Here is a 25709-nt window from a genome sequence, read left to right as displayed (position 1 = left end):
GTTCGCAGGAGAGCTTCTGTAAAGTTTGGAAGGTAGGAGACGAGATACTGGCAGAAGTAAAGCTGTGAGGACCGGGCGTGAGTCGTGCTTCGGTAGCTCAGATGGTAGAGCGCTTGCCCGCGAAAGGCAAAGGTCCCGAATTCGAGTCTCGGTCGGGCACACAGTTTTAACCTGCCAGGAAGTTTCATATCAGCGCACACTCCGCTGCAGAGTGAAAATCTCATTTTGGAAGCCAACATGTTTCTAGTCATCGATGGTCCAGTGTCGGTGTTGACGGGTCCAGGCGAGGCGTAACGCTCGGTGTTGTGCAGTCATCAAGCGTACACGAATAGGCTTTCGGCTCCGAAAGCCCATATCGATGTTTCGTCGAATGGTTCGCGCACTGACACTCGATGACCCAGCACTGACGTCTGCAGCAATTTTCGGAAGGGTTGCACTTATGTCACATTGAACGATTCTCTGCAATCATCAATGGTCCCCTTTTTGTTCATTCTCCGGCCGCAGCGATGTCGGAGATTTTGTGTTTTACCGGACTCTTGTATTCACGGTACACTCGTGAAATGGTCGTACGGGAAATTCCCCACTTCCCCACTTCATCGCTACCTCGGAGGTGCTGTGTCCCATCGCTCGTGCGCCGACTATAACACCGCGTTCAAACTTACTTAAATCTTGATAACCTGCCATTGTAGCAGCAGTAACCGATCTAACAACTGCGCCAGTCACTTGTCTTGAATAGGCGTTGCCGACCGCAGTGCCGTATTCTGCCTGTTTAAATCTCTCTGTATTTGAATACGCATGCCTATACCAGTTTCTTTGGTGCCTCCGTGTATGTGTGTGTATGTGTAAATGTTAACGCTGTACAGGTGTAGTGTCTATCTCTCTTAGAAACTTCGAGTAGGCATTCAACCTTAAGTTCACATCTACAGATTATCAGTCAGTACTGTTTGCCAATCATAAAATTCGAACCACGAACTTTGCGTTGCGCAGACAAAGTTTTTACGTACTGAGCTATCCAGGCAGGAGTCACCCGTCGCCCTCACAGCTTCTGTTACGCTAGTAAGTATCTCAAGTTTCCAGCCACCACATAAACTTCGCTGCGTGCTCTTTGGAAGTAGCACTCCCGGAAAAAACGACAAAATGAATTTCTCCTGCCCCATTTCAGAGTCAGGAAGTCACTTATACAGTGGAACCTCGTCTATCCAGCCCTCATTAATAAGAATGCTGGTCGCTTCTTTTTTGAGATTCTGTACCTTAATGGGTAAAAACTGAACTCTTATACGACTAGTTTGTCCCTCGGTCCGTCTGTGAAAACCCCTTTTCTCACGAACGGCTAGAGGCATCAGGATCCTGGAACAGTACAGCTATCAAGTTAATGTTTAATTTTGCAATACTGTTTTACCGCCGTTGGTTGCCAGTGTAAAGTGGCAAAAGAGAGAGAGAAAGTGGTAGTGTCCATGGACAAAAGTTAGATGCACTGCATAGGAGAGAGAAAAAATAATCGGTGAAAAACTGTTTGGCTGAAGCATTTGTAAAACATTCTAAAATGATCAGACAGTGGTGTTACAGACGTAAATAACTGAATGTGAAACTACAGACATTATGATTTCTGGTGGGGAAATTACCTCCATTTATTAGTCTGCGTTCAATCAAGATAGTGACGATCGATTAGCTGACGAATATTGACGCATACAAAGGCAAAAACGCAGCTGGACAAAATAATGATGCCAGGAACAAAAAATAAATAAATAAATAAATTGGCCGAACTAATGCCGATGAAATGGATGCGTGATCTTGTTACACATAACACATACGAAGTTACAGATTATTTCACTGTATAAAACACATCCATTTTTCAATGTTTTCTCATAATTTATGTGAAAGTAATGTAGAATTTGTATCTTCACAAGAAAATTATAATATGAAGTGTGGTTTCTATGGCATTTAACCCATGTAATTTCACTTTTTTCTCAATTTTGGGAATATTCAGATTTCTGATAATATTTGGAATCTATCGTTTCATCTAGTCAAGATAAGAGGTTCTCAATTGTTACATATTAGTGAAACAAAGAGATGATTTTGTAAGCCTATTTGCCTTTTGTTTAAATTTCAGTTATTGTAAAATCTTGTCAGTTGCGCAACGTAGATCTGAAAATTGTCATAGCTCACAGCCACTAGAAAAGTCCACAACGCGTGACAAGTACATGACACGCGAACTGAAATCTGGAAATCCAAAATGGAGTGAAGAAACAATGAGCAGTGAGTGACACACTGCATAAGATTTGCTGTTGCCAGGACTGTTGTCTGTAATATGGCAATCAGGAACTTAATGTCACTAATTTTGACTCTTGCCCGACAAATATTCGTGATGAGTCTTTCATCGCCAGCTTAGATTACCTCTGCGTCGATCGCCACCTACAAGGTTGCGTTAACTTTTTGTTCTAGCACCAAAGTTTCCAGACTGAATGTATCTACGCAAGTGCTACAATGAACACATTGTAATTGTTTGTCTTGGCGGTGATTATAGGCTTTCTCACTTCATTCGAAGTTGGTCGGGTGTAACACTACTATTTACGAGAATAACGTGAAATAGAAACGATCAACCAGCTTTTTTTTTATACGTAATAGACTATAGCTACCTAAAGAAGTAGTTTTGTTGCTGTTGTTTACGTTATTATAACTAAAGTCTTGAGAAAATGGTCCTTCAGGAGCGTTGAAGTCTTACTTAAAAACTCACAGCTGTCACTACCATTTGTCAAAATACCTGGAAGAGACTTGCGTAATAAAGGGTGAGCGATTGTAACTATAGAAATCTTTTAAGTTCCTGGAAGTGTGTGTGTGTGTGTGTGTGTGTGTGTGTGTGTGTGTGTGTGTGTGTGTGTGTGCGTGCGTGTACACACACAAATTAGTACCTCTTATATCGCATCACAGACTACGCGCAAACTCGAATATTCACCTCAGTAGATTTAGGAAAGCAATAGAAAGCTCAAATCGTCATGTATTCTGGAGTACAGCGGTTAAAATATCAATGCGTAAGAATCTGCTGCATTGACCACGGTTTTGTAAGTAGTGTTGTTAGTAGTACTTAGATACACCAATGTATGTTGCAAATAATGCGCTTTTGATTTCGTAGTTTTTAGCTCTTGCAAAACGACACTGCCGTTAAATAGCAATCCCTCGAAATGCTGTCAGAAAGCAACGTAATCGAAGGATAGCCTCCGTCGTTGGAATTCAGAGGCGAAGTAAGTCCGTCGGAACTCAGGAATTTGAGATACCTGTCAGTTGCGACTGTATCGCAGTGCACCGTTGAGCTCGGTAGTTAGATGGGGCGATAAGGTAGATCTGTACAATCTGACCGTTGGTGGGGGGTTGAATGCAGTGACGAGCCGTGACGCGGTGGGCGTGGCGGGGGCGCGCCAGCCTGTTAAGTAGTGAAGAGAGGGGGTAGGGTGGGGTGGGGGAGGGGTAATAGATGTGGCGCTAGGCAGGTGTCCAGCGAGCCAGTCTGCAGCACAGCCTCAGGCGAAGCAAGGCGAACACTTTCTCTCGCTCGTCAACATGCGCCCCAAAGCTTCCGTCCTCAGCCGGCTGTGCCCCTGCTACGCCGACCAGGCCGCCGAACACGTCGAAGCCATCACCGTCGTAGACGGCAACAGCGAGAAGGTTAGTCGTCTTACCAGCTGGCTCGCAGCGGACGCCCATTTAGATAAGTGTTACGGGATCCGTGTAGGGCGACGTCCCCAGTTAAAGTTAATCGCAGTGATACAGTCTAATTATATATTACGGACTACCTGCAGCTGTTAACATGATGGTTTTTAGTCGCATCTACTTAGTCATCGCACATACTGCTAGTTGTAATAGCAGATGTCTCGAGACAGGCGTTAAGTGCTGATATGACTTCTCAGCTAAGCAGTCAGTCTAAACGGCGTTTCTTCTCCGCTCGTGTATTGTAGGCTCAGCTATTCAGAAACTGAATTTTAAATATAAACGAAACAGATTCCTACGTTAGCCATTTATTTTAGCGGTCGTCCAGTAATTACGGGAGGTATTTTTTTTTTAATCTCACCCTCCTCCCGTCCCTTGTTGAGATGTGGTGGGCGGCCAGCCGCCCCCCCCCCCCCCCACCTCCTCTCTCACACGGGAGACTTGCCCCGTTGTCGAGTAAAATTACGTAAAAATGAGATTTTTGTTTCAAACATCGATTAAAACACTTCAATAAAAACGTTTTAGTTACAAAGTGTATTATTAAAACTGTTTCCAACACTTGATTAAAAACACTATTTTAAACGTACCAAACCTGAGTGATATTTACGCGGAGAGACGGACTGATTTGGACGGACAAAAAGGGTTCACAATAATAATATTAACCATTTCGACAGATCGCTAAAAGACTGATCTTTGATAAAATATACACCTTAAGTTTCATTGAACCTGTAATTACTTTGCAGATGAAAGACATGTTTGTACTTTCCTTTGAATCGTGTGGTTACTTTACTTATCACTCTCTTGATTATACGATCTCTAAGAGAATTGTCGGCAAACTTGAGCTTAGCTTCCTTCCACAAAAGATTAGCTTCTACTCAGACGTGTGTTTCCACTTGTCACGTAAAATACGCACTGTAATAGTTCAGATACAAGTTCATGTTGAACACAGTAAATCGATATTACATGAGCTGCAGAGTATCCCGACTGACTCACTAATGATTTCCATCTACGGGCAGGGAACTCCCCGAATGACATGGAAAATTGTGCGGCACTTGTTTCAAATCGGGGAATCCCAGGCATGCACACGTATAAAGCTCTCAGTTCAGTGTGTCCATAAAGACTGGTAGGCACTACATTGCTGTCTATGCTTGGAATTAAGGTTATGAAACAAAACGTTACCAGTTATAATAAAGTATATTTCCTGACTTAAAAAGATGGTGTGATATTTTTATTGCCCACCCCCTCCCCCCGCCTTTAAAAGAGATTTCGTGAGATTTTCCAGACCCTCTTCTTGAGTTACAAAGCATACTAAATCTCTTTGACCTTCCATAGCAATAAGTACCAAATCGTCTTTCTATTGTGTTATTTCATGTAATATTGTAGTGTTTTGCTGTTGCGTTTGTTTACGGTGAACTCTATGAATTCTGATATATCCCGTGAATATCGTGTAGAGATGTTTAGTGACAGATGGTCCTGTGAGAACAAAAATTACTGTATTTTATTTATTTTATGTGTGATTACATCACAATATGGGTTTCAGATAGTGTGATTCTTCCCTGTACGTCGTCATATGCACATGTCTCCATGTAGGTCTTCCAGTATTGTAGAAAAGAAACTTCGAAAATTTGAAACTGTAATGCTCTCAGAGGAATTTGAGTGTATTTGAGACAATAATAACAGTTCATTCCCCGAATTCTGATTTTTTTCTTGGTCACTTGAAGTGACATATCAGTTCCAAAGTCAAAAATCTTCAGAATCAATTAAGCTAAACTTCTCACTGTGCATCATACATCATCACTGGTTGGCCTGCATGCTGCATATGTAATGAGACCAGTGTGAAAATACTACATGATTAGAAGGGGGTAAAGTATGATCGTATTTTGCCTCTTTGAGGAGCTTTACCAAACAGTCATGTACAACAAGCTAAGATAAATGACTTGGTATCCCTCTTTCTACAGTCGGTTAGGGATTGAACCAAATCCCTTTCAATAAATGAGTGTTGTAGGATAATGATGCACGAATTGTTAATGAGCATGAAGACAACAACATAGGTCATTACGATGACCTATGTTTTGAACCAAATATCGGCAATACTAGGAAATATTAGCTTCTCTATGTATAATCATTGTTAATGTACAGTAGTATCTCTTTAACAATTCATCCAAAATAACTATGCATGAACTGAACTAAATCCCATTATAGACGGTCCAGTAGAGAATTAATATGTAAGTTATACTCTAAGTAAGACGGAGATAGCTCGAACGTGGTCCCTTAACTCCAGTCTAGAGTCACAGATTAATTTCGCAACTCGAAGAGTTATTTCCCTAGTCGGTAATTTCTTGTGAAGACTGTGGAGCAACAAACGAAGTGATGCAGCAACCGCTACTTCCCTTACATAAATTAAGATTATTCTTCGTGGTAAATCAGAGGATACAAATGCAATAGATACGTTTGTATAGTTCTCTTTTCATATTTTTTTTAGCTACATTTACTAACAGTTCTTAGGACTACATACATATGAAAGTACTATCTCCATTGTCACGAATAACAAATTACTATAAGAGCATAAATGACAAACATTTTGGCTCTCGAGATTTTCATTACTATCACTTGCATTTTAGTGCTACTGTCCTGAAGTCTGCTGTGTTTACATAGAATGAACTGGGTCCTGTAGTGTAGGTGAACTGGTCACGGAAATGGTTATGCTCGGCAAAATGTAAATCGTTCGCAGCAATTCATGTACGTTGTTCCCAAACAATGATGGAATCATTATGGATGAAAATGCACCATGTCACTGGGCAACAACTGTTTTAAGAGCATCGTTGACATCGCTAGCGAATTATTTGACCACTCAGATTGCCCGACATGAACCTCATCGACCATTTATGGAACATAATCGTGGAATCAGTTCGTGGACAAAATTCAGTACAGATAACTTTTCGTAATTACAGTCGGCTGTAGCTGCAGCATGGCTCGGTATTTCTCCAGGGGCTTCCAGCGACTTGTTGAGTCCATGCATTGTCGAGTTGCTGCACGACCGGGGAAAAAGAAGGTCCGAACGATATTTGGAGGTACCACATGACTTCTGTCACCTTAGTGTGTATCCAACACGATGTCAAGATTTCCGCAAATTTACTCCGCCTGTTTAGTGACAGGAAGTGCAGAATTGCTAAGCAGTAATAGCTAAGAGATAAATGTAAGGATTTAGAAACGTATTTCATTAAGGGAAAGATACCCCCGACTAGAAAATTAGAGGCCTTTCGATAGAAGAGAATCAGATGTATGACTGTCAAGAGCTGAGATGGAAAACTAAACAAGCAAAGAAGGGAAAGATGGAAGGAATATTAATAGGGTCTGTACAAGGGAGATGAACTTGGAGGCAATGTTACAGAAATGGAAGACATAGATGATACGGGATTTATCGTACTGCGAGAATAATTCGACAGAGCAATTAGACCTAAGTGTAAACAAGGCGCCAGGAGTAGGCAGACTTTACGTTTGACCTACTGACAGCGTTGTGAGAGCCAGGCATGACAAAACTCATCCACCTGGTGTGCAAGAGGTATGAGACAGGCGAAATGCACTCAGACTTCAAGAAGAATGTAATAATTGCTATTCCGAAGAAAGCAGGTGGTGGGATGTGTGAATATTATTGAACTATCACTTCAATAAATCATGGTGGCAAAATACTAACACAAGTTGTTTATAGAATAATAGAAAAACTGGTGGAAATTGACCTCGGCGGAGATTAGTTTGGATTCCGGAGGTATTTTGGAACATGCAAGGCAATACTGACCATACGACGTACCTTAGATTTGTCTCCTTAACCCATCTTCTAAGTATGTAGCATTTTTACAGTTAGAGAAAGCTTTCGACAATGTTGACTAAAATACTCTGATGGTAGCAGGGATAAAATTCGGGTAGCTAAAGGCTATTTACAACATTTGCAGATCCTAGGCAACAGTAGTAAGAGTCGTTGATTATGAATGGTCGATAAAGGAGTGAGACGAGGTTGTAGCCTGTCGCCAGTGTTGTTCGAGCTGCGCATTGAGCAGGCAGTAAGGGAAACAAAGAAAAATTTTGAGTGGGAATTATAGTTCAGGAAAAAGAAATAGAAACTTTGAGGTTTACCGGTGACATTGTTATTGTCATACATCAGAGTACTTGGAAGAGCAGTTGAACAGAATGGAGAGTCTCTTCAAACGTGGGTAGAAAATGAACATCAACAAAAGCAAAACAGGTGATGCTGAGGGAATTAGATTAGCGAAAGACACACTTTAAGTCGTAGATGAGTTTCGTTATTAGGGCAGCAGAATAACTGATGATGGCCGAAGTAGACTGGCGACGGTTAGGAAAGCGTGTTTGAAGTCAAGAGATTTGTTAACATCGAATATAGATTTGTGTGAGGAAGTCTCTTCTGGAAATAGCTATTTTGTATAGCTATGTACGGAAGTTAAACATGGACGATAAACAGTTTATATAAGAAGAGAATATAAGTTTCGAAATGGGATGCTACAGAAGAAAGCGGAAGATTAGGTGAGTGGATCACGTATCTAATGAGGTGGTACTTAATAGAACTGAGAGAAAATGTGTGGTACAGCCTTATAAGAAACATTCTGAGACACAAAGGATCACCATTTCAGTACTAGAGGGAAGTAAGGGGGTACAAATTGTGGAGGGAAATAGAGATGAATACAGTAAGCAGATACAGAAGTTACTTGTAGGTGAAGATACTAGTACACAGGGCAGGGCAGGGTAGCATGGAGAGCTGCGTCAAACCACCCTTCGATCTGAAGACATCATTTACTGAAAAAGAATTTTTTGCAAAAACGACGTAAATTCTTTGTTGAAATTCTCTTTATATCTTTTAACAAACATAATAAATCATACTATGTTTAAAGAAGACTTTTCTCACGTTTGTAAGCCTAGATTTAAAACTTTTTGTGCAGGTTGTGTAGGGCCCAACGTAAGTGGAGTATTCCTACCAAGCCTCCGATATCGACAAGAATACCATTTGAACTAGTGGTCCATGCAAGCAGCATTAACTTACAGTACAGCGTCTTTGTTTACTAATTTTCAAATTGTGATGTAGAGCTGTGTGTTTTAAGGTTTTGTACTGTACACGCATCAGAAGTAACAGCAGCTTGTAAGCATACCAACCAGCCTGAACCGTCTACATCGGCTCAGTTCACGACGCAATGAGACAGATGATGTTCGTCGCTAGGACTCAGGTACTCTACTGCGCATGCGCGCAGGGCGCTATCGCTCTCGTCCTTGTCCTTCTCTTACCCCACAGCGGACAGCACATGACGTCGACGTAGTATTCTTCCCATATGACATCCCAGTGACCGTTACAAAATTTCCCAGCACTCGGCAGGCCAATAGGGTTACTTACTAATGACTGTTGGGACTATCCCGTCGGAAGGATGCTGACCCAAGCGACCTCATGCCTTTTTAACGACCTCGCTGATGACTGTAGGTGATTGCACTGTGAAGGTTGCTTTCGTAACACACGCCGTTACTCACAAACCTATTGAGGGAAAGCTGATGGCTTCGTCAGGTAACGATTTCTATACTAACAGAGAGAAGGGAGAATTGCAGTAGGGGGACAAAATTAACTGTTCATGCAAATGATAGAAATTTATCACGTTTAGTTAACTATATCCAGCTGACGACGATGAATTCGTTGTTTCATGAAAAACACATAAGACGTAATTTTTCAACAGCTATACGGCTGGGCCGCACAAACTCTTAATCCGCACCACTTTTCGGCAGTATCTGGAGCTTTGTAAGCAGAAAGGAAAACGTTAATCTAGCCTTTAGAATCGTAAAAAATGTAAATCAAAAGGTCGCTAACAAAACACTCGTTCGCTCTATTCCTTAGTATTTTTCGCAAGTCTATGAGTAACGGAAAAAATTGTACTTATTTAAACAACAGTCGCACAATTCGTCACGTGTTTGTTTAATCAGTGTGGGAATATCACAGAAGATCTTAACAGAGAGCACTGCCAGACCTTAATCTTCTACAGATTTCTTCCGCGACTCTCAGAAGCGTAGTGTTGATGTGAAAACTGACGGTGTCAGTGACTAAGTAAACCTCGCCTATCAAGGGTACCTGCTTGTATGGGATATAAGTAATATAAGGTGCTGAATTCTATCGTTTCTTCTGAAAACGGCAGTAATAGTAAGTTAACACTGGTGGACTCCAATCTTTAGGCCAGTTTGCTGCAGCGTTACACGCTATTATATCATATGCGAGGCTTTTCATCTCCATATACACTGAAGCAGCCAAAGAAGCTGGTATAGGCATGCGTATTCAAACGTAGAGATACGTAAGACCATTTCACGAGTGTACCGTGAATATCAGGAATCCGGCAACACATCAAATCTCAGACATCGCTGCGACCGGAAAAAGATCCTACAAGAACTGGACCACCGACGACTGAACAGAATTGTTCAACGTGACGGAAGTGCAACACTTCAGAAAATTGCTGTAGATGTCAATGCTGGGTCATCGATAAGCGTCAGCGTGCGAACCATTCGACGAAACATAATCCATATGGGCTTTAGGAGTCGAAGGTCCGTTCGTGTAACATTCATGGCTGCACGACACAGAGCTTTACGCCTCGCCTGGACCCGTCGACACCGATATTGGACTGTTGGTGACTAGAAACATGTTGCCTGGTTGGAGAATCTCATTTCAAATTGTATTGAGAGGATGTACGTGTACGGATATGGAAGAGAGAACCTCATCAATCCATGGACCCTGTGTGTTAGCAGGGGACTGTTCAAGCTGGTAGAGGCGCTTGTAATGGTGTGGGGCATGTGCAGTTAGTGGTATGAGACCCCTCATACTTGTATATACGACTGACAGGTGACAGGTACGTAAGCATCCTGTCGGATCAACTGCATCCCTTCGTGTCCGTTGTGCATTCCGACGGGCGTGGGCAATTCCAGCAGGACAATGCGACACCCCACATATCCAGAATTGCTACAGAGTGGCTCCAGGAACACCCTTCTGAGTTTACACACTTCCGTTTGCCACCAAACTCCCCAGACATGAACATTATTGAGCATATCTGGGATGCCTTGCAACGTGCTGTTCAGAAGAGGTCATTACTCCTCGTACTCCTACGGATTTATGGACAGCCCTGCAGGATTCTTGCTGTCAGTTCCCTCCAGAACAAATTAGTCGAGTCCATGCCACGTCGTGTTGCGACACTTCTGCGTGCTCGCGGGGGCATTAAATGATGTTAGGTTACCAGTTTCTTTGGCTCTTCAGTGTAAATGCTGCGACATACAACCATCTGAACCAGATTACTGGAAAGTCTTCATCTCCCTCGCCAATTTTTACCTGCCAAGCTTACCTCCATTACCAAATTAACAAAATACCTTAGTGTCTCTTCTGTTAACAAAGTTGTGCCACAATTTTTTTTTTCTCTTTAGTTACTCAATGGGGAGGTTCCGAACTGAGTACATGATTTACCCTCTCACCTTCAGCATTCTTCCTTAGCACCAAGTATCAGAAGCTGCTTCTGTGTTGTCTGAACTGCTCATCGTCCATGTGTCCCTTCTGAGCAAGGCTACATCCCAGACAAATACCTTCAGTAAAGACCTCCTAATACTTTAAATTTAAATCCGATATTAACTATTTCATGTTCATCAGAAATGTTTTGCGTAGTATATCCTATCTGCTTTGGCCATAATCAGTTGTTACGCTGCCCAAATTGCAAAACTCCTTTATTATTTTTAGGGTCTTGCTGCCTAATCTAATTTCTTCAGCTTCACCGGATTTAATTAGACTTCGTTCCATTACCTTTGTTTTACTTTCTCATTTTATAAACACCTTTGCAGATAGTACCCATTCCATTCAACTACTCTTCAAAGTCCTTCTGCCACTGACAGAATTACAATGTCATCGGAAAATATCAATTTTCCGTTTCTTCCCCATGAATTTTAATTTTTTTCCCAAATTTCCCCCTGGTTTCCTTTAGTGCTTGTTCAATATAGATTCATTAAGTCGGGGATAGGCTACAGCCCTGACTCATTCCTTCTCAACCACTGCTTCCCTTTCATGCCTCTCGACTCCTATAACTGTCGTCTGGTTTCTGTAAAAGCTAGAAATAGCTTTTCCCTGCCAGTATTTTACCCCTGCTACCCTCAGAATTTCGAAGAGAATTATCAGCCAACATTGCCAAAAACTTCTCTAAGTCTAAAATAGCTATAAACGTCGTTTGCCCTTCTTCAACCTGTCTTTTAAGCTACGTTGTCGAGTCAGTATTGCCACGCTTGTTCCAACATTTCTCCATAATCCGAACTGTACTTCTCCAAGCTCGACCTCGACCATTTTTTTCTTCTTCTTTTGTAATGAATTCGTGTCAATCTCTTGCAAACAGGACTTACTAATACACTAATGCTTCCATAGTATCCACACCTGTCTGCTCCTGCCTTAAGTGGAATTGGAGCCACTGCATGCTTCCTGAAATCTGTGGGTATTCCGCCCGTCTCATATATCTTGCACACCAGATAGAATAATTTGTCATAGATGGTTCTTCCAAGGATCTCCTTAATACTGAAGGAATGTAGCCTACGTCAGGGGCCTTGTTTCCACTAGGCCTTAAAGTGCTGTCAGATTCTTCTCACACTGTCTCCTCTCCCATCTCTACGTATTCCTTCCACCTTTCAGCTTCGCCTTGTTACAGACTGAACCACTTGGTGATAGGAACAATCCTGTCTCGCTCATTTTTCCACTACTGCCTCCGTTTCACAGCCTTAAATTCTTCCACAGAAATCAGATAAGAAGTTGATAGGAGGTCACTGCCTGATTAACGCTTGTAGAAGGGCGTGCTGAAAGTAATGTCCCCTAATTTTGTTTGAAAACTCTGAACGCTTATTAAATTAAACAAACTTCGCTAACATTCTAAATCTCTATTCATATCTACATATTTGCAAACCTCTGCTGCTAAAGGGCTCCGAAATGTACCGTATAACTCGCGTGTAACGCAGCTATGTTACTGCGTGAGAAATTGAAACTCCATTACAGCGCGCTAATTTGAAAAGTTGTTCCAAACATAGAGCACCCTCTCCTTCAGCATGACAATGTCAGATTGCACACGACCGCTGCGACATCTGCAAAAATCCGACGCTTGGATTCACTGTCATGGATCATTCTCCATACAGTCTCGACGTGATCATAACCGATCAAAAAGAACGCATTCGAAGACTTCACTCTGATAGTGATCAAACGGTGCGAGCAGAGGTGAGGTGGCTTCGTCAACGAACTCAGTTACGGTATCAACTGTTCTCTTGTTTGGAGAAATGTGTTCGTCGCCAGGGGACAATGTTAAGAAATAAATGCACACATCAAAAAAAGTTTTGCATCACTTTGGTTCCAAGAGTTCCGGAACCTGTACAGAAAATTGGAATTGAGATCAGCATAAGAATGATTTCCGCCCTTCTTATTGCTCATGAAAACCACACATTCCATGTTGTACCACCATACAGCGAGATCTTCATAGGTGGTGGTCCAGATTGCTGAACACACCGGTACCTCTAATACCCAGTAGCACGTCCTCTTGCATTTATGCATGCCTGTATTCGTCGTGGCATACTATCCACAAGCTCATCAAGGCATTGTTGGTCCAGATTGCCCCACTCCTCAACAGCGATTCGGTGTAGATCCCTCAGAGTGGCTGGTGGGTCACGTCATCCATAAACAGCCATTTCCAATCTATACTAGGCATATTCGATAGGGTTCAGGTCTGGAGAACATGCTGGCCACTCTAGTCGAGCGACGTCGTTAACCTGAAGGAAGTCATTCACAAGATGTGCACGATGGGGGCGCGCATTGTCGTCTATGGAGACGAATGTCCCGCCAATATGCTGCTGATATGGTTGCACTATCAGCCGGAGGATGGCATTCACGTATCGTACAGCCGTTGCGGCGCCTTGCATGATCACCAGCGGCGTACGTCGGCCCCACATGATGCCACTCCAAAACAGCAGGGAACCTCCACCTTGCTGCACTCGCTAGACAGTGTGTCTAAGGCGTTCAGCCTGACCGGGTTGTCTCCAAACACATCTCCGACGACTGTCTCGTTGAAGGCATATGCGACACGCATCTGTGAACAGAACGTGATGCCAATCCTGATCGGTGCATTCGGCATGTTGTTGGGCTCATCTTTACTGAGCTGCATGGTGTGGTTGCACAGATAGACCTCGCCATGGACGTCGGGGGTGAAGGTGCGCATCATGCAGCCTATTGCGCACAGTTTTGAGTTGAAACACGACGTCTTGAGGCTGCAAACAAAACAGCAACAGCAGCAACAACAACAACAACAACAACAACAACAACAAGAATTAATTTAAAAAGTCATGCCATCAATTTCACAGTAAACATTTCGAAGCTTGGGCCGCAGAAGTGGAAAATTCGTAGGAATTTAGTAGTACTTATCATGATGTTCAGGGTGATTGAGGTATTCATGAAACAACTTTACTCTTTATTAAAGCTTTAACTTCTAAACATAATGAGACAACACTAAGTGGAGAATACAGTTTTTCGGAGGGGGGGGGGGGGCATATGGCATCTGTTCGGAATCTATAACGTAAGTTTCTCACCGTTTCGTATAGTCTGAGTCTCTCTCTCTCTCTCTCTCTCTCTCTCTCTCTCTTCTCTCTCTCTCTCTCTCTCTCTCTCTCTCTCTTTCTCTCTCTCTCTTTCTCTCTCTCTCTTTCTCTCTCTCTCTCTCTCTCTCTCTCTCTCTCTCTCTCTCTCTCGATGACGTCACGATGTAGTTACTAACTACAAAAAGGGTGTAATGCGTTCTGTAAATACAGCCCTCAGTCCCAGATGAAGTCAGTTCAAAACATGTGTAGTAAACATAAATTGCGTTTTCCAAATATTAACCGACATTTGGAGATCAACGTAAATTAGAGTAACATTTGACCAATAAGGGTATGGTCGTACCGCTTACCAGTTTTGCTCCACCTGCTTGCATTATTTTGCATTAAAAGTAACTGCTTTATTGCCGCTGTGATTACTAGTTAGTATTTCAGCTGCCTTTCCGCCTTCCTACAAATTCTGGATTATCCTTTGAGTTGGCTGTGAAGAGAACTTCTGGCAACAATGATTGAATTTGAACAAATACTGGTATCTTGATATGTCGAAGTAAAGCTGCAGTACTGAATTAAGTTTATTTACTTCTTCTTAAAACCGGATTTTATTCTGGCACGATGCAAATTTACCCAAAGCATTAGATAAAAGGAAAGTCTTTATTTTTTTAAGATTGGTCCAAAGTTATCCTGAGTAACAGTGTAACTTTATACCACCATTAAAACTGAAATTTTACTCTAATAAAGCATAGTTAGTATACATTCTCACTTTTCCATGTACTCAGTAACTATAGAACTAAAATTTGACAATGTCTGTTACGATGTGTCCAGTATTTTCAAGAAGCGGTACAAACGTACCCCGATTGGCTGTAAATCATTTTCCATAACAGAATTTCCCTCTTGCACTAGCATTCGAAGTATTGTATTGGTTGAATTTGGTTGATACTTCCCTGTGTTTCTGGGTCGAGGACAGCGATAGATTGCGGGCTACAGTGCTACCGAAATGACCAGCGTTATGTCGCGTTTTTGTTGGGCTCTTTTGGATTACTTCCTCGGACGCGGAAATATTGGAACAGTTCCAGATGTCTTCCACTTCTGTTCCTTTCACTCAATTCCGTGAGCGTCCTTGGACGAAATAGTTGCGGCGCGCCGCGATACTGTTTACGTCGGCCAGCTGCAAGGACGCGGCGCGGGCCCCCGGCGCTGTCCAATGGGAGGCCGCCACGTCACGCCGCAACGGGAGAGAGTAGACAGTAGCGGTCAAGGGGCGTGACCGGCTGCTGCCTCGCCTTACTGGTGTAGCCTTACTCATTCTGCGCCAGCGGGCTGTGAAAGGAGGGTATCGCGTGAAGCTGCGGCATTCCAGTGCTGCAGCCAGACACGTGTCCTTACAGCTCGGGACTCGTGAGTCACTTCTCCTGGTTAGTGTCGTAGAAGCAACTTCAGGTGTGTTCTGTGGAAAGGTGGTTAGAACAATTGCCGCTCATATATGACGTGGCAAATAATATTAATCATCTCAAGGGACCTTTACAAGCTCAGATATTTGAACTGACGTGTCTGCGACAGTGTTTGTGAAGGCAATTCGTTGCGTATGAATGAATTGCCGAATGAAAAAAAAATTATCTATGTTACTGCCGGTGTTCGGCCTTTGCGAAGTTCGGCGGCGCTCGGACTGACGCAAACTAGATAAGGTGCTTCAGTACTTCGTAATATATGGCGCGACGTGTTTTCGGAATGGCATTGCTCAACAATGAAGCTGATATCACAGCAGAAAATTTCATATAAAGATAACTTACGCCAGTTGTCAAGTACCTCGTGTTACTACGTCTTTCATAAGGACTTCACTGATTTTTTCATTACATACGGACTAAAATACTGTAACACAAAGGATCTCTCTTCATACTAGGTAGTTAAGCCAGTCCACTTTCTCAATCCTTAGCTCCTTCAAAAGATAAACATGCGAAAATTTTACACGTTTTAAAAGCCAGCCCTTTGTGCATCTTCTTCCAAACTAATAGCACTAAACAAAGTAGATTAATACTGTAAACCAATTAACTTAATTTGGTCGTGGCCAGAAAATAGAAGAAAGATCAGGGTTGAACGAACCGTCGACGTTGAGGTCGTTAGAGGCCGAGCAGATGCTCGAATTGAGTCAAGACTGGGGAAGCAAATCGGCCGTGAGCTTTCAAAGGAACCATCGCTTGGAGCGATTTAGAAAAATCTAGGAAAACCTAAACCAGGATGGCCGGAGGCGTGTTTGAACCGTCGGCTTCCCGAGTGCGAGTCTACTGTGCTAACCGCTGCGCCACCTCGCTCGGTTCCAGAAAATACTATGCACAGTTGGACTACTGATTCAGGACTGTGGGAAAGCTGCAGTATGGTTGGAAAGTGTAAATGCGAAATGAATACTGCAGTCCAGACGTGGAAATCGTCATCGAAAACACAGTCTGGTCATAAAAACGTGTGTGTAAAGGGCCCTTCACACCTACAGCTAGTGATAGCCACTGGCAGTGAAGTAGTAATGTCTGAAAAACGCTACACGAATCTGCAGGTAGCTCCACTTTGCAGTCTTGTCACGACCTAAGATTGACAATTTGCTTCAAATACTCAGAAACGTAAAGTTTGTATTTCACAAAACGAAAAAAGTGATATCATGTGACTAAAACGTGAATGAGCCACAATTGGAATCAATTTATACCAATACTTGGGTGTAATAATTTGTGGAGGTAAGAAATAGAATGATGGCATAGGCGTGAGAAATGTAATGGAGTGACGTGAATGAAGTATGTTACTTCTAATGGAGGAAAGATGGGGCTCGCCTATGCTGTAGTGCACAATACCGTGAGCTGCGACGACTGCTGCCTGCGTCGTTTGCCCCTGAAAAATAATAAAACTATCTCTTTCTATCCGGATTGACCTTCGCCAGTCGAACTCTCACTACGCCTTGATGAAGACAAGGACTCCTATCTGCCCCTAGTCTAACTATTGGCGTGGTACACCGGTCAGATAACCTGTCCACTGCGATGCCACTCAATGTTCGCTTGCAGGCGCTAACTAATACTCTGTCTGTATTCACACCGCACGTTGTCACAGCCAACACAGTGACCAAACGCTTGATCGCTAGCAACAGAGGTGCTCTCTCAGTGCAGTACTGAGTAGAGACTTTGTTCCCCGCTCTCTGCGTACACGCACGAGCCACTCACTCCCACTACATGTTCCTGCTACAAGAGCGTCACCGGAACGACTTCCCTCCACACAAAAAGCGAAAGGGTATAACATCCGCTGTCTTTCCCTCACTCCTCCAGCTCATTGCATCAGAAATAGTCCACCAATCAGCGTTACTCTTATAAACGGGAGAATGGCGCTCCGTTTGCATATATATATATGCGTTAGGCGTTTTCTGTCCACTTGTGAGAACTCTGAAACTGTGCACTAGGTCTGTCAAAAAAATGCGTATGCTGGGGCTCTCCTAAACAATACAGTGGGTTTTGCTTTTAAGTTGAACACGCAAGCCATTATCCCTTTTCTCTGACAACAACTGTTTTGGTCCGTGGGCGGTCGGCTGGCCAGCACAGCTGCGTGCTAACCCACCCTTCCACGGACTTCCAGCGGGCTGGTTGCCTCCACTGCACAAAATCTCCTGTGGCCGTCGTGTCTTGAATGTTTGTGTATGCCAGCTTCGACTTTTTAATCTTGGTGCGCACTTGCGATTTATTTATTGTATTTGTGTATCGATTAAATGGAAATACGTAAAATTGACTCTACCCTATCGAGTTTGGGTTCGAATGAAACGTCTTGATACGCATAATACGATGGTGCAGTCGGAATATGTAAGAAATGGTCAGGAGACCACGCCACCTTACAGCTTAGCTGTAGGTAAATTAGGTGACAAACTTAAGTTCGTTGATACAGTGTTACAAAAACGTAGTCGCCCAAAGAAATAAGGTTACTTAAAAAACATTCGAATGACCTAACCTAGTATAGCCCTGAAATGGGCGGAACCCATTCCAGGTAGGACCAGCAGGGGATTTTGAAGTACACAGCGATGGACAGAACAAATTGTAATGAATGTTTGAAACATTGGAGATCGTCGCAGAAATTCTGAAAAACTGAACTGGATGACGCTTGAAGACCCACAAATTACCCCGCGGAAGCGTACTTACTTCAGTGTTAAGGGAGGAGACTAGGAATATAGTACTGCTCCCTGCGTATTGCTTCGTAACCACGGCATGAAAAAATTAAAGCTCTCACAGAGTCGTTCATGCAATGTACAGCTACATGATTACTCTGAAATACACAGTTAAATACCTGACAGAGGGATCATCGAACCACCTTAAAGCTATTTCTGTACCGTTCTACTCCAGAACAGCGCGCGGGGAAAAGCAGACACTTAATTCTTTCCGTGCGACCTCTGATTTCGTATTTTATTGTGATCATTTCTCCCTTTATAGGTGGGCCCCAACAAAATATTTTCAGTCTGAGAGGAGCGTTTGTGAAATCATTTTTTCGTCGCTCAGTACGCATGTGGGATGGGAAGATGTCCTAACAAGTGCCGCAATGGAAAGTACCCTCTACCATGCGCTTCAGTGGTTCGCAGAATATACAGGGCATGTAGTCAAACGTTACCTTTAACCGCAATGAAAGGGACGGAAAACTGAAACTTCCTGACAAAAGTTTTTGGCGGACTAGGAATGGAAATCGTAACTTTGCTTTTGGCTGGCAATATCCTTGCTGGCTCTGCTATGCAGACCCAACTAACGACCACCCCCACGCCCCCTCTCACCCACCCACCGCCTCGAAGCTGCACTTCTCTCAGCACTTCGCCTCTTCATTCCAAAATTTACAGCAGCTCTCGTATATCTTGCTTATTGAGAAATGGCTTAGTAACGGTCTAGAGAGCATTGTTTCCGGACTGAATCTCTCTGTCCACCGGAGTGTGCGCTCTTTGATCTTGAAAACTCTGGGTTCCGTGTTAGTTCCCGTACAGCACAATGTTTTAATCGTTCAGGAAGCGTCACATTCCGCAGCAAAGCTCTTCATTTTGGCCACAGAAAACAATCGTCCTTCCTACTCACAGCAGTTGTTGCTGAGAACAGTTGCAGAGATATGTTAAAACTGTGTGATGGAGCAGGTGACCATGCGATGTTTTTTGAACGGTTCGAGATATCGAAACACAGTTTTTTGAGTAGTGATTGCGTGCAAAGGGCCAAATAGTTCTTAGCTTCAGAAGTACCGGTACCGAACGAAGTGGAGGAAGTGAAGAACAAGAAATTCTGAAAGTCATTATATCCTCGGTTGCTGAGCTGTGTCTTTGGTTCAAATGGCTCTGAGCACTATGGGACTTAACTTCTGAGGTCATCAGTCCCCTAGAACTTAGAACTACTGAAACCTAACTAACCTATGGACATCACACACAACCATGCCCGAGGCAGGATTCGAACCTGCGACCGTAGCGGTCCCCCGGTTCCAGACTGAAGCGCCTACAACCGTTCGGCCACTCCGGCCGGCCTGTGTCTTTGGACCCGAGGTAGTAGTTTCGGATCTTGGCGGTAGAAAAAATTCTCATACGTGGTCGGCAAGGCTAGGAGACTTGAGGAATAATGTTTATGCTTACATGCTTGGCTTGTGTACAGTTTCTGTATTCAGTTCCACATCTCCCTCCAGTATCTATCTATCTCTCTCTCTCTCTCTCTCTCTCTCTCTCTCTCTCTCTCTCTCTCTCTCTCTCTTAATCGCATGGGAAACTTAAAGGCGATGCGATCGTCGGTTGGAGATGTTAACATTTTGTTTCGCATCGCTTTAAAATTTTGAGAGAAATTTTAGTGTTCTCTTTCTAGTAAATGGGACTTACTGAATGCAATGTGAAGTAATTTTTGCGGTTTTAAAGATGTTCAATGTTGCTCGCACGTTGATGTATTGGGAAACAAAGTAAATGTGAGAGTACATGTTTTATCAAAGGGAATTCTGAAAGCGCATGTGAAAAAGTCGCATTACTCGTAATCCAACTTGAAGTGCCCCCTGACTACAAAATACCACTCTCAAGAGGTAGGTGCTACTAGCAGTTTGGTAGCCTATGGCAGCCGGAGTCCAGCAAGTAGAGCAAATGACACATCTTGATTTTTGTTGAACAGTGTCTGTTGGAAATCACTTTTGCTTGAGAATAAAATCGTCAGTGTTGGTTCGCTGGCTTCTTTGGCATTACTGGAAAGGATTACGTTGTATATTTCATGATTTCAGCCTCTCCCTTCCATTTAACGGCACTAACTGTCCACGGTGCAAGACAAGCAGAATCTGCACGATACAAGTACATCCGTTGCAATTAATAATAGAATTACAGCAGGACCTTCACCGGGACAGCTGTGCTGGACTCCTGTATTGCTTTTAACACTCATTACCGTCTTGTGAGGCATAATTGGAACAGAGTAATTCATTAGTGCGCCACATTTTATTGGACTGCGTTTTACTTTTCCGACTATCGGTCAAACGAATGTGGTTAGTTTTGTTTTGTAAATTTTCCAACGTTTTTTCCAAGCTTTTAGGCAGATGGTTTTAATGTGTTAACAGGGTGACTGACTCTTCCCTATTTTACCTAAGTGGTCAGCCAGTGATATTTCCCTGTGCCTTGTTTTTAGCTCCTGTGCCGTTTGACTTGTTTTCTAGTCTCCTGTATAGCATCCTTTGTTCTTTCCCGCTGTGTAAGCTCACTCAATCACTCCATTAGTGCTCCGTGTAATGTGTGGGAAGTATACGCTGTATATTGCAACAGAGCAGCTATTTTTGAACTAATATAAGTACCACTCCCGGTGGCAATAGTCTAAATATGTAACTTGTGATTGCAGTTTCGACGATTCGTCGTTTCCAAACCTTCATAAACCTATTGATATCCATAGGCACTATTAATCATATTACAAAATGTTATAAAAGCTGTACTGTTGCTTCATCAAACTGTTGAAAGTGCCTACTTTTGATCTTTCGTCTCAGATCTGGACATACAACCTGTACGTTTCATCGGTAACATTACATTATCAATTGATTCTGCGTTACGAGCAATTTTTTCCTAAGTCGATTAAAGTAAATACCGTTATGTGATTGCTGCTTCAGTCACATAAGAAATATGTATAAGCTTGCGTTCGCATTTGTGATTTCGCTCGAGTCTTATTTCCTCCAACTTCATGAAATTTGTTCACTATTCTTGTTTTCTTCTTACCTTGGAATTGTTCTAGTTGTCATATTTCAGTCCGAAAATATTCTTTCCTTAGTTTCTTTTTAGATTGTTATTTTACATTTTTTAAATAAAGCTCTGATAGATTATTTTCCAAGCATTACTTCGACTTTTCTGTTGCTTATAAATGTTTAAAAAGTATGAAACATGTGTTCTTTTTCTATTTCTGAATGCCTCCTTAATATTTAGTTTTTCCTTGATTAGTTAAATTTGTAATTCAGTTTGGGCATTTACTTGGACAGACGTGCTGACCATGGAAGGGGAGTTTTTTCAACATGTTTTGAACGCGCTCACACGATGGTGCTGTTGGATGTGATGTGCCCTTGCTTATTACGATCTCTGTTCTGATTGCCCAGCTAGTTACTACAGTGTAACGTGGACTCCTAGTAACGGTGAAAATATGGTTTTTCAACCGCTGTCACAGCTGTAAGAAGCGAGATATGACGGGAAAAAATAATATGGGTGATCAAAGATCGGAGCCCCCATCATTTTGTCTCGTATTTCGCCTTTTCCGTTCTCACAGACGGGGCGGCGGCACATGTATCTTACTCCCTCGGTGGGAACAGTAAACATGACTTCTGTTGTTCCTTGCATCTCTCCAGTGAGAACAGAACGCTACCAGTCTGTGTTCTGTAACACGTTAATTAGTTCCAGGAAGTCGGCGCTGCCCTTTCTTGTAGTTACGAGATGCGTATTGCACCGGTAAAAGGAATGTGAAAATTACGAGAACGTGTCTGTTAGCATGAAATAGCTTCCCCTGCTGCGAATAGTTTGCACCCTGTAACAGTGTTTTGACTAGCTATGACGCCCACTACAGGGAACCAGGTTACCTTTGCTAGAAGAGCGCGTATCAACTGACGGGTCTAACGGAACTTAAACTGTGTCATTAGCGTAGTGCGCCTTTGAGCACAGTAGCCTACGTGGGTTAGCGATGGACGAATTTCGATGGTTCTTTACTTTTCTTGCTTTCTAAGAATCTGCAGTGCTTAAACAACTGTGGCCACTGGAGCATTACAGAAATTTTATGCTACATGAGTAGCTGAATTTCTTTCACAGCATGGAAAACAGGTGAGCAAAGTAACTGCAGTGGTTGTGGCCGTATACGGAAGGAAATTGAAGCCCATTGCAGAAAAAGTGACAGTAAATATAATTGCCGCCGCCGTCTTCTTATATTTCAAGGGTGAGGCATCTGCCTGTTTCTTTCTCTCTATTTCCAACCACTGTTTTTGTCTACATATGTTTTCCCTTCAGGTTTATGACTAACACTTTCTTTGGGCAGTGTTCTTTCTCACCTTATGCACGCATTATTTCGTCTCTGTACTATGTTGATTCCTCATTAACAGCTTATACATTAAACTCGTTACGTAAATATCCATTTCTAATTTGATTTCCTCTTTGTGCAGGCTCTTCAGTCGTTTAAAGATTATCATCTCCGTCGTCTATATTGTCATTTCTTCTCTTCTTTACTCAGCTCTCGTTTCCGTACATCTCTAATGGTCCCGCCTTAGCCTTAATAAAACTTCGAATTTTATATGTTCTTGACACATCGGGCTTCAGGAATTGATAACAGGCAGAGCGTGTTAAGTCCTGTTCACTGGCGGAAAGTCTAAAGCCATACTACTGCTGCCTTCAAGGACTGTGCTAAATCATTATTAATAATTCTTCGTAACATGATCATCTTTGGTAATCCAAAGCGTTCCAATTTTTTACTATGAAAAAGTATGTCTACCTGTGCAGCTGAGAACTGTTAAAATGCTAAGTACGTATACCGATGTTCCGCTCGGATAATCTTTGCAGTGAAAAGTTTTGAAAAAATAATGCGGAAGTGCCCTTGGTGCCAGTTTGCCACCATCATTCAATGTTTTCCGGGCAGTGGAGTTCAAAAGGCAATTCAGAACAGCACCAAACAATTTTTGCGTGCAATGTCATTGCAACGGCAGCAGATACGATTCGGTGGCACGCTGACTTTCTCGGAACTATCGACTGCAATAAAAGCACAAGAAAAATGATTTCTTCAGTATCTCAGTTGATAAACTGAAGTGCAAAATGTGTTGCAAAGTAGCCTTTTCTCCTTCAGATTACTCAAAGAGATAACATTGTTTGGGTTATCTTCATATAAGAGTGACTACGTTAACGTATGTGTAAACGATGTAGGCTCTGAAGTAGATAACTTCGAGGGTGCTCGCAGGGAACCCTGTAACACACAGAGATCCTGGATAAAAAAGTAGCGAGATCGCATAGAGCACGCCGATGACCAGCGATAAGAGAAAGACTATCAGACGAACCGCAGTACAGGCAAATGTAATGTATTGCCCGTAAACGAGAGAAGGTGTAGACCTTTGTACAACCATTTATAGCGAGAAAGTAGTACGCCAGTGTGTTCCAGCAAAGTGTGTTCTGCTGTGGGGGAATTTTCTATCAGGCTGAAACAATTCCCCAAGTCTTTAGTTCACGGCAGCGAATATATAGACGTTAACGTTCAGAGCAATCCGTAAATGCGTTAGTGTGTAATGCAGAACGTACGTTGGCTTCGAATTTAACACGCTGTCTACAAAGTACATCATAATATGCCCTGCTGGACGCATTGGTCTTTAAGTACAGCTTATGATCCCTGGCGAAGTTGATATCCAAATGCAAAAATTGAGAGAGAGATTACCATCCGCTCTGGTACTTTAAGCGACTTTATTTAAAAAGTTCTTGAAGTATCAATGTTTGGTTTCATCGAGGGAATTACCCACGAAATTAGAGACATTGCCAAAATGTCTCTCTACAAAAGATTCGAAAAAATTTAGATAGTGGCCACGTACACCCCCCCCCCTTTCTCCCGTGAGTGAGAATATCAGAAATGCTCAACAAATCAATGGAAGATGCTGAAACACTTTGTATTCCATGCGAAGAATTCAAAGGAACCCGCGATTCGCGCCCCTGGACATGGCCAAGCTTTGTTTCATAGCGCGACACCGTTCTCAAGTCAAATGTGAACAGATCAGTTACTTCGAATAGTCTACTGCACACAGTTCGTTGACTCTCCAACTACAAATGCAGATAATAGCATTTTGTGACTTACATACCTGAGGTACAAATTACCATATTCCAGATACACGTCTTTAATGTAACATCTTATAAAATACGGTATAAGAGAACTATATCTTGGAAAAAACTGACTTACTGGCCACGTAGAAAAGTGGTTGAAAGGTGTTAAACACAGTCCATAGAGCAAGCGCTTTTAGCAGAAACCTACCCTAGGTCGCTGGAAGGGCGGAACGTTGCTTGTGATTGCCAGAGTCCGCAGGTTATTAACTTTGTAAGAAAATTCTTAGAGCAGACGAACACTTATAAGCCTATGTCAGTAAAATAACTCTGATATAGAACGTCAGAACACGTTTTATATTTGTGTATTGTGATCTTCATGGAGAAAGTAAGGCTCCTCCATAGGACTCAACATTCTCAGCTCGCTATTCGACCATGAGACCCTAAAATACGGAGATACAGTCCCCACTTCTATGCGTTTGGTGCAGTGATTGGCAGGTGACCCTCAAAATAAAAAATAAACGTGAGCATTGCACATTAATAGGCGCAGTGACTCGTTATTGTATGGCTACAGGATTGTCTGGGTGTTGCTGAAAGCAATCACATACATTAAATATCTGAGAGGACACGTAGGGAGCGATCTGAAGTGAAACGACCACATAAAATTAATCGCAAGTGAGGCACATGAAAGACGGAGACCATTGGAAGAATCGTCAGGAAATGTTGTCCACCCACGGAGGAGGTAACTTGCAATACCCTCGTTCTATCCAGAAAAAAATAGGGCGCTTCGTCGCAGGTACCTTCAGTAAGCACGAAAACACGGAAAGGCTAATATAAATCCAGTGGCAAAAGGCAATTTGCGTCACGGTGTGGTTTTATGTTAAAATTCGAAGAGCGTGCGTTCCTAAAAGCATACCCAGTACATTGCTTACTCTTACGTATATACCAGTACATTTCCAGAAGACTATGTATACCTCGCGAATAGACCGTAAGGGTAAAATTAGAGAGATATAACAGTGTACAAGAAGGCTTAGCAACAAATCTTTGAGTACCATAGACTGTAACAAGAACTGGTTAGGGGGGGGGGGGGGGGGGCACCAAGAACCCTCTCGCACACACCATAAGGTGACTTGCGTAGTATAGA

At 42.6% G+C, this 25709-nt stretch overlaps 1 protein-coding gene across 8 annotated transcripts in view; it reads left to right on the top strand.

Annotated features, from left to right (window-relative positions):
• Positions 1 to 25709, top strand: part of LOC126187976 (hexokinase type 2) — a 424860-nt gene that overhangs the window by 148761 nt on the left and 250390 nt on the right. For 6 of the 8 annotated variants that reach the window (XM_049929365.1, XM_049929367.1, XM_049929366.1 and 3 more), the window contains exon 1: positions 3541 to 3660. The exons of the other annotated variants lie outside the window; for them this stretch is intronic. In XM_049929365.1, the coding sequence (XP_049785322.1) occupies positions 3556 to 3660 (105 nt within the window). In that variant the 5' untranslated portion in view covers positions 3541 to 3555. Of the gene's footprint in view, positions 1 to 3540; positions 3661 to 25709 lie in introns of those variants that run through there. 8 annotated transcript variants of the gene reach the window in all.

Source organism: Schistocerca cancellata, chromosome 5, assembly GCF_023864275.1.
Source record: "Schistocerca cancellata isolate TAMUIC-IGC-003103 chromosome 5, iqSchCanc2.1, whole genome shotgun sequence".
NCBI lineage: Eukaryota > Metazoa > Arthropoda > Insecta > Orthoptera > Acrididae > Schistocerca > Schistocerca cancellata.
The sequence above is the reverse complement of the archived record's forward strand: the minus strand, read 5'-3'. Positions and strand labels throughout refer to the sequence as shown.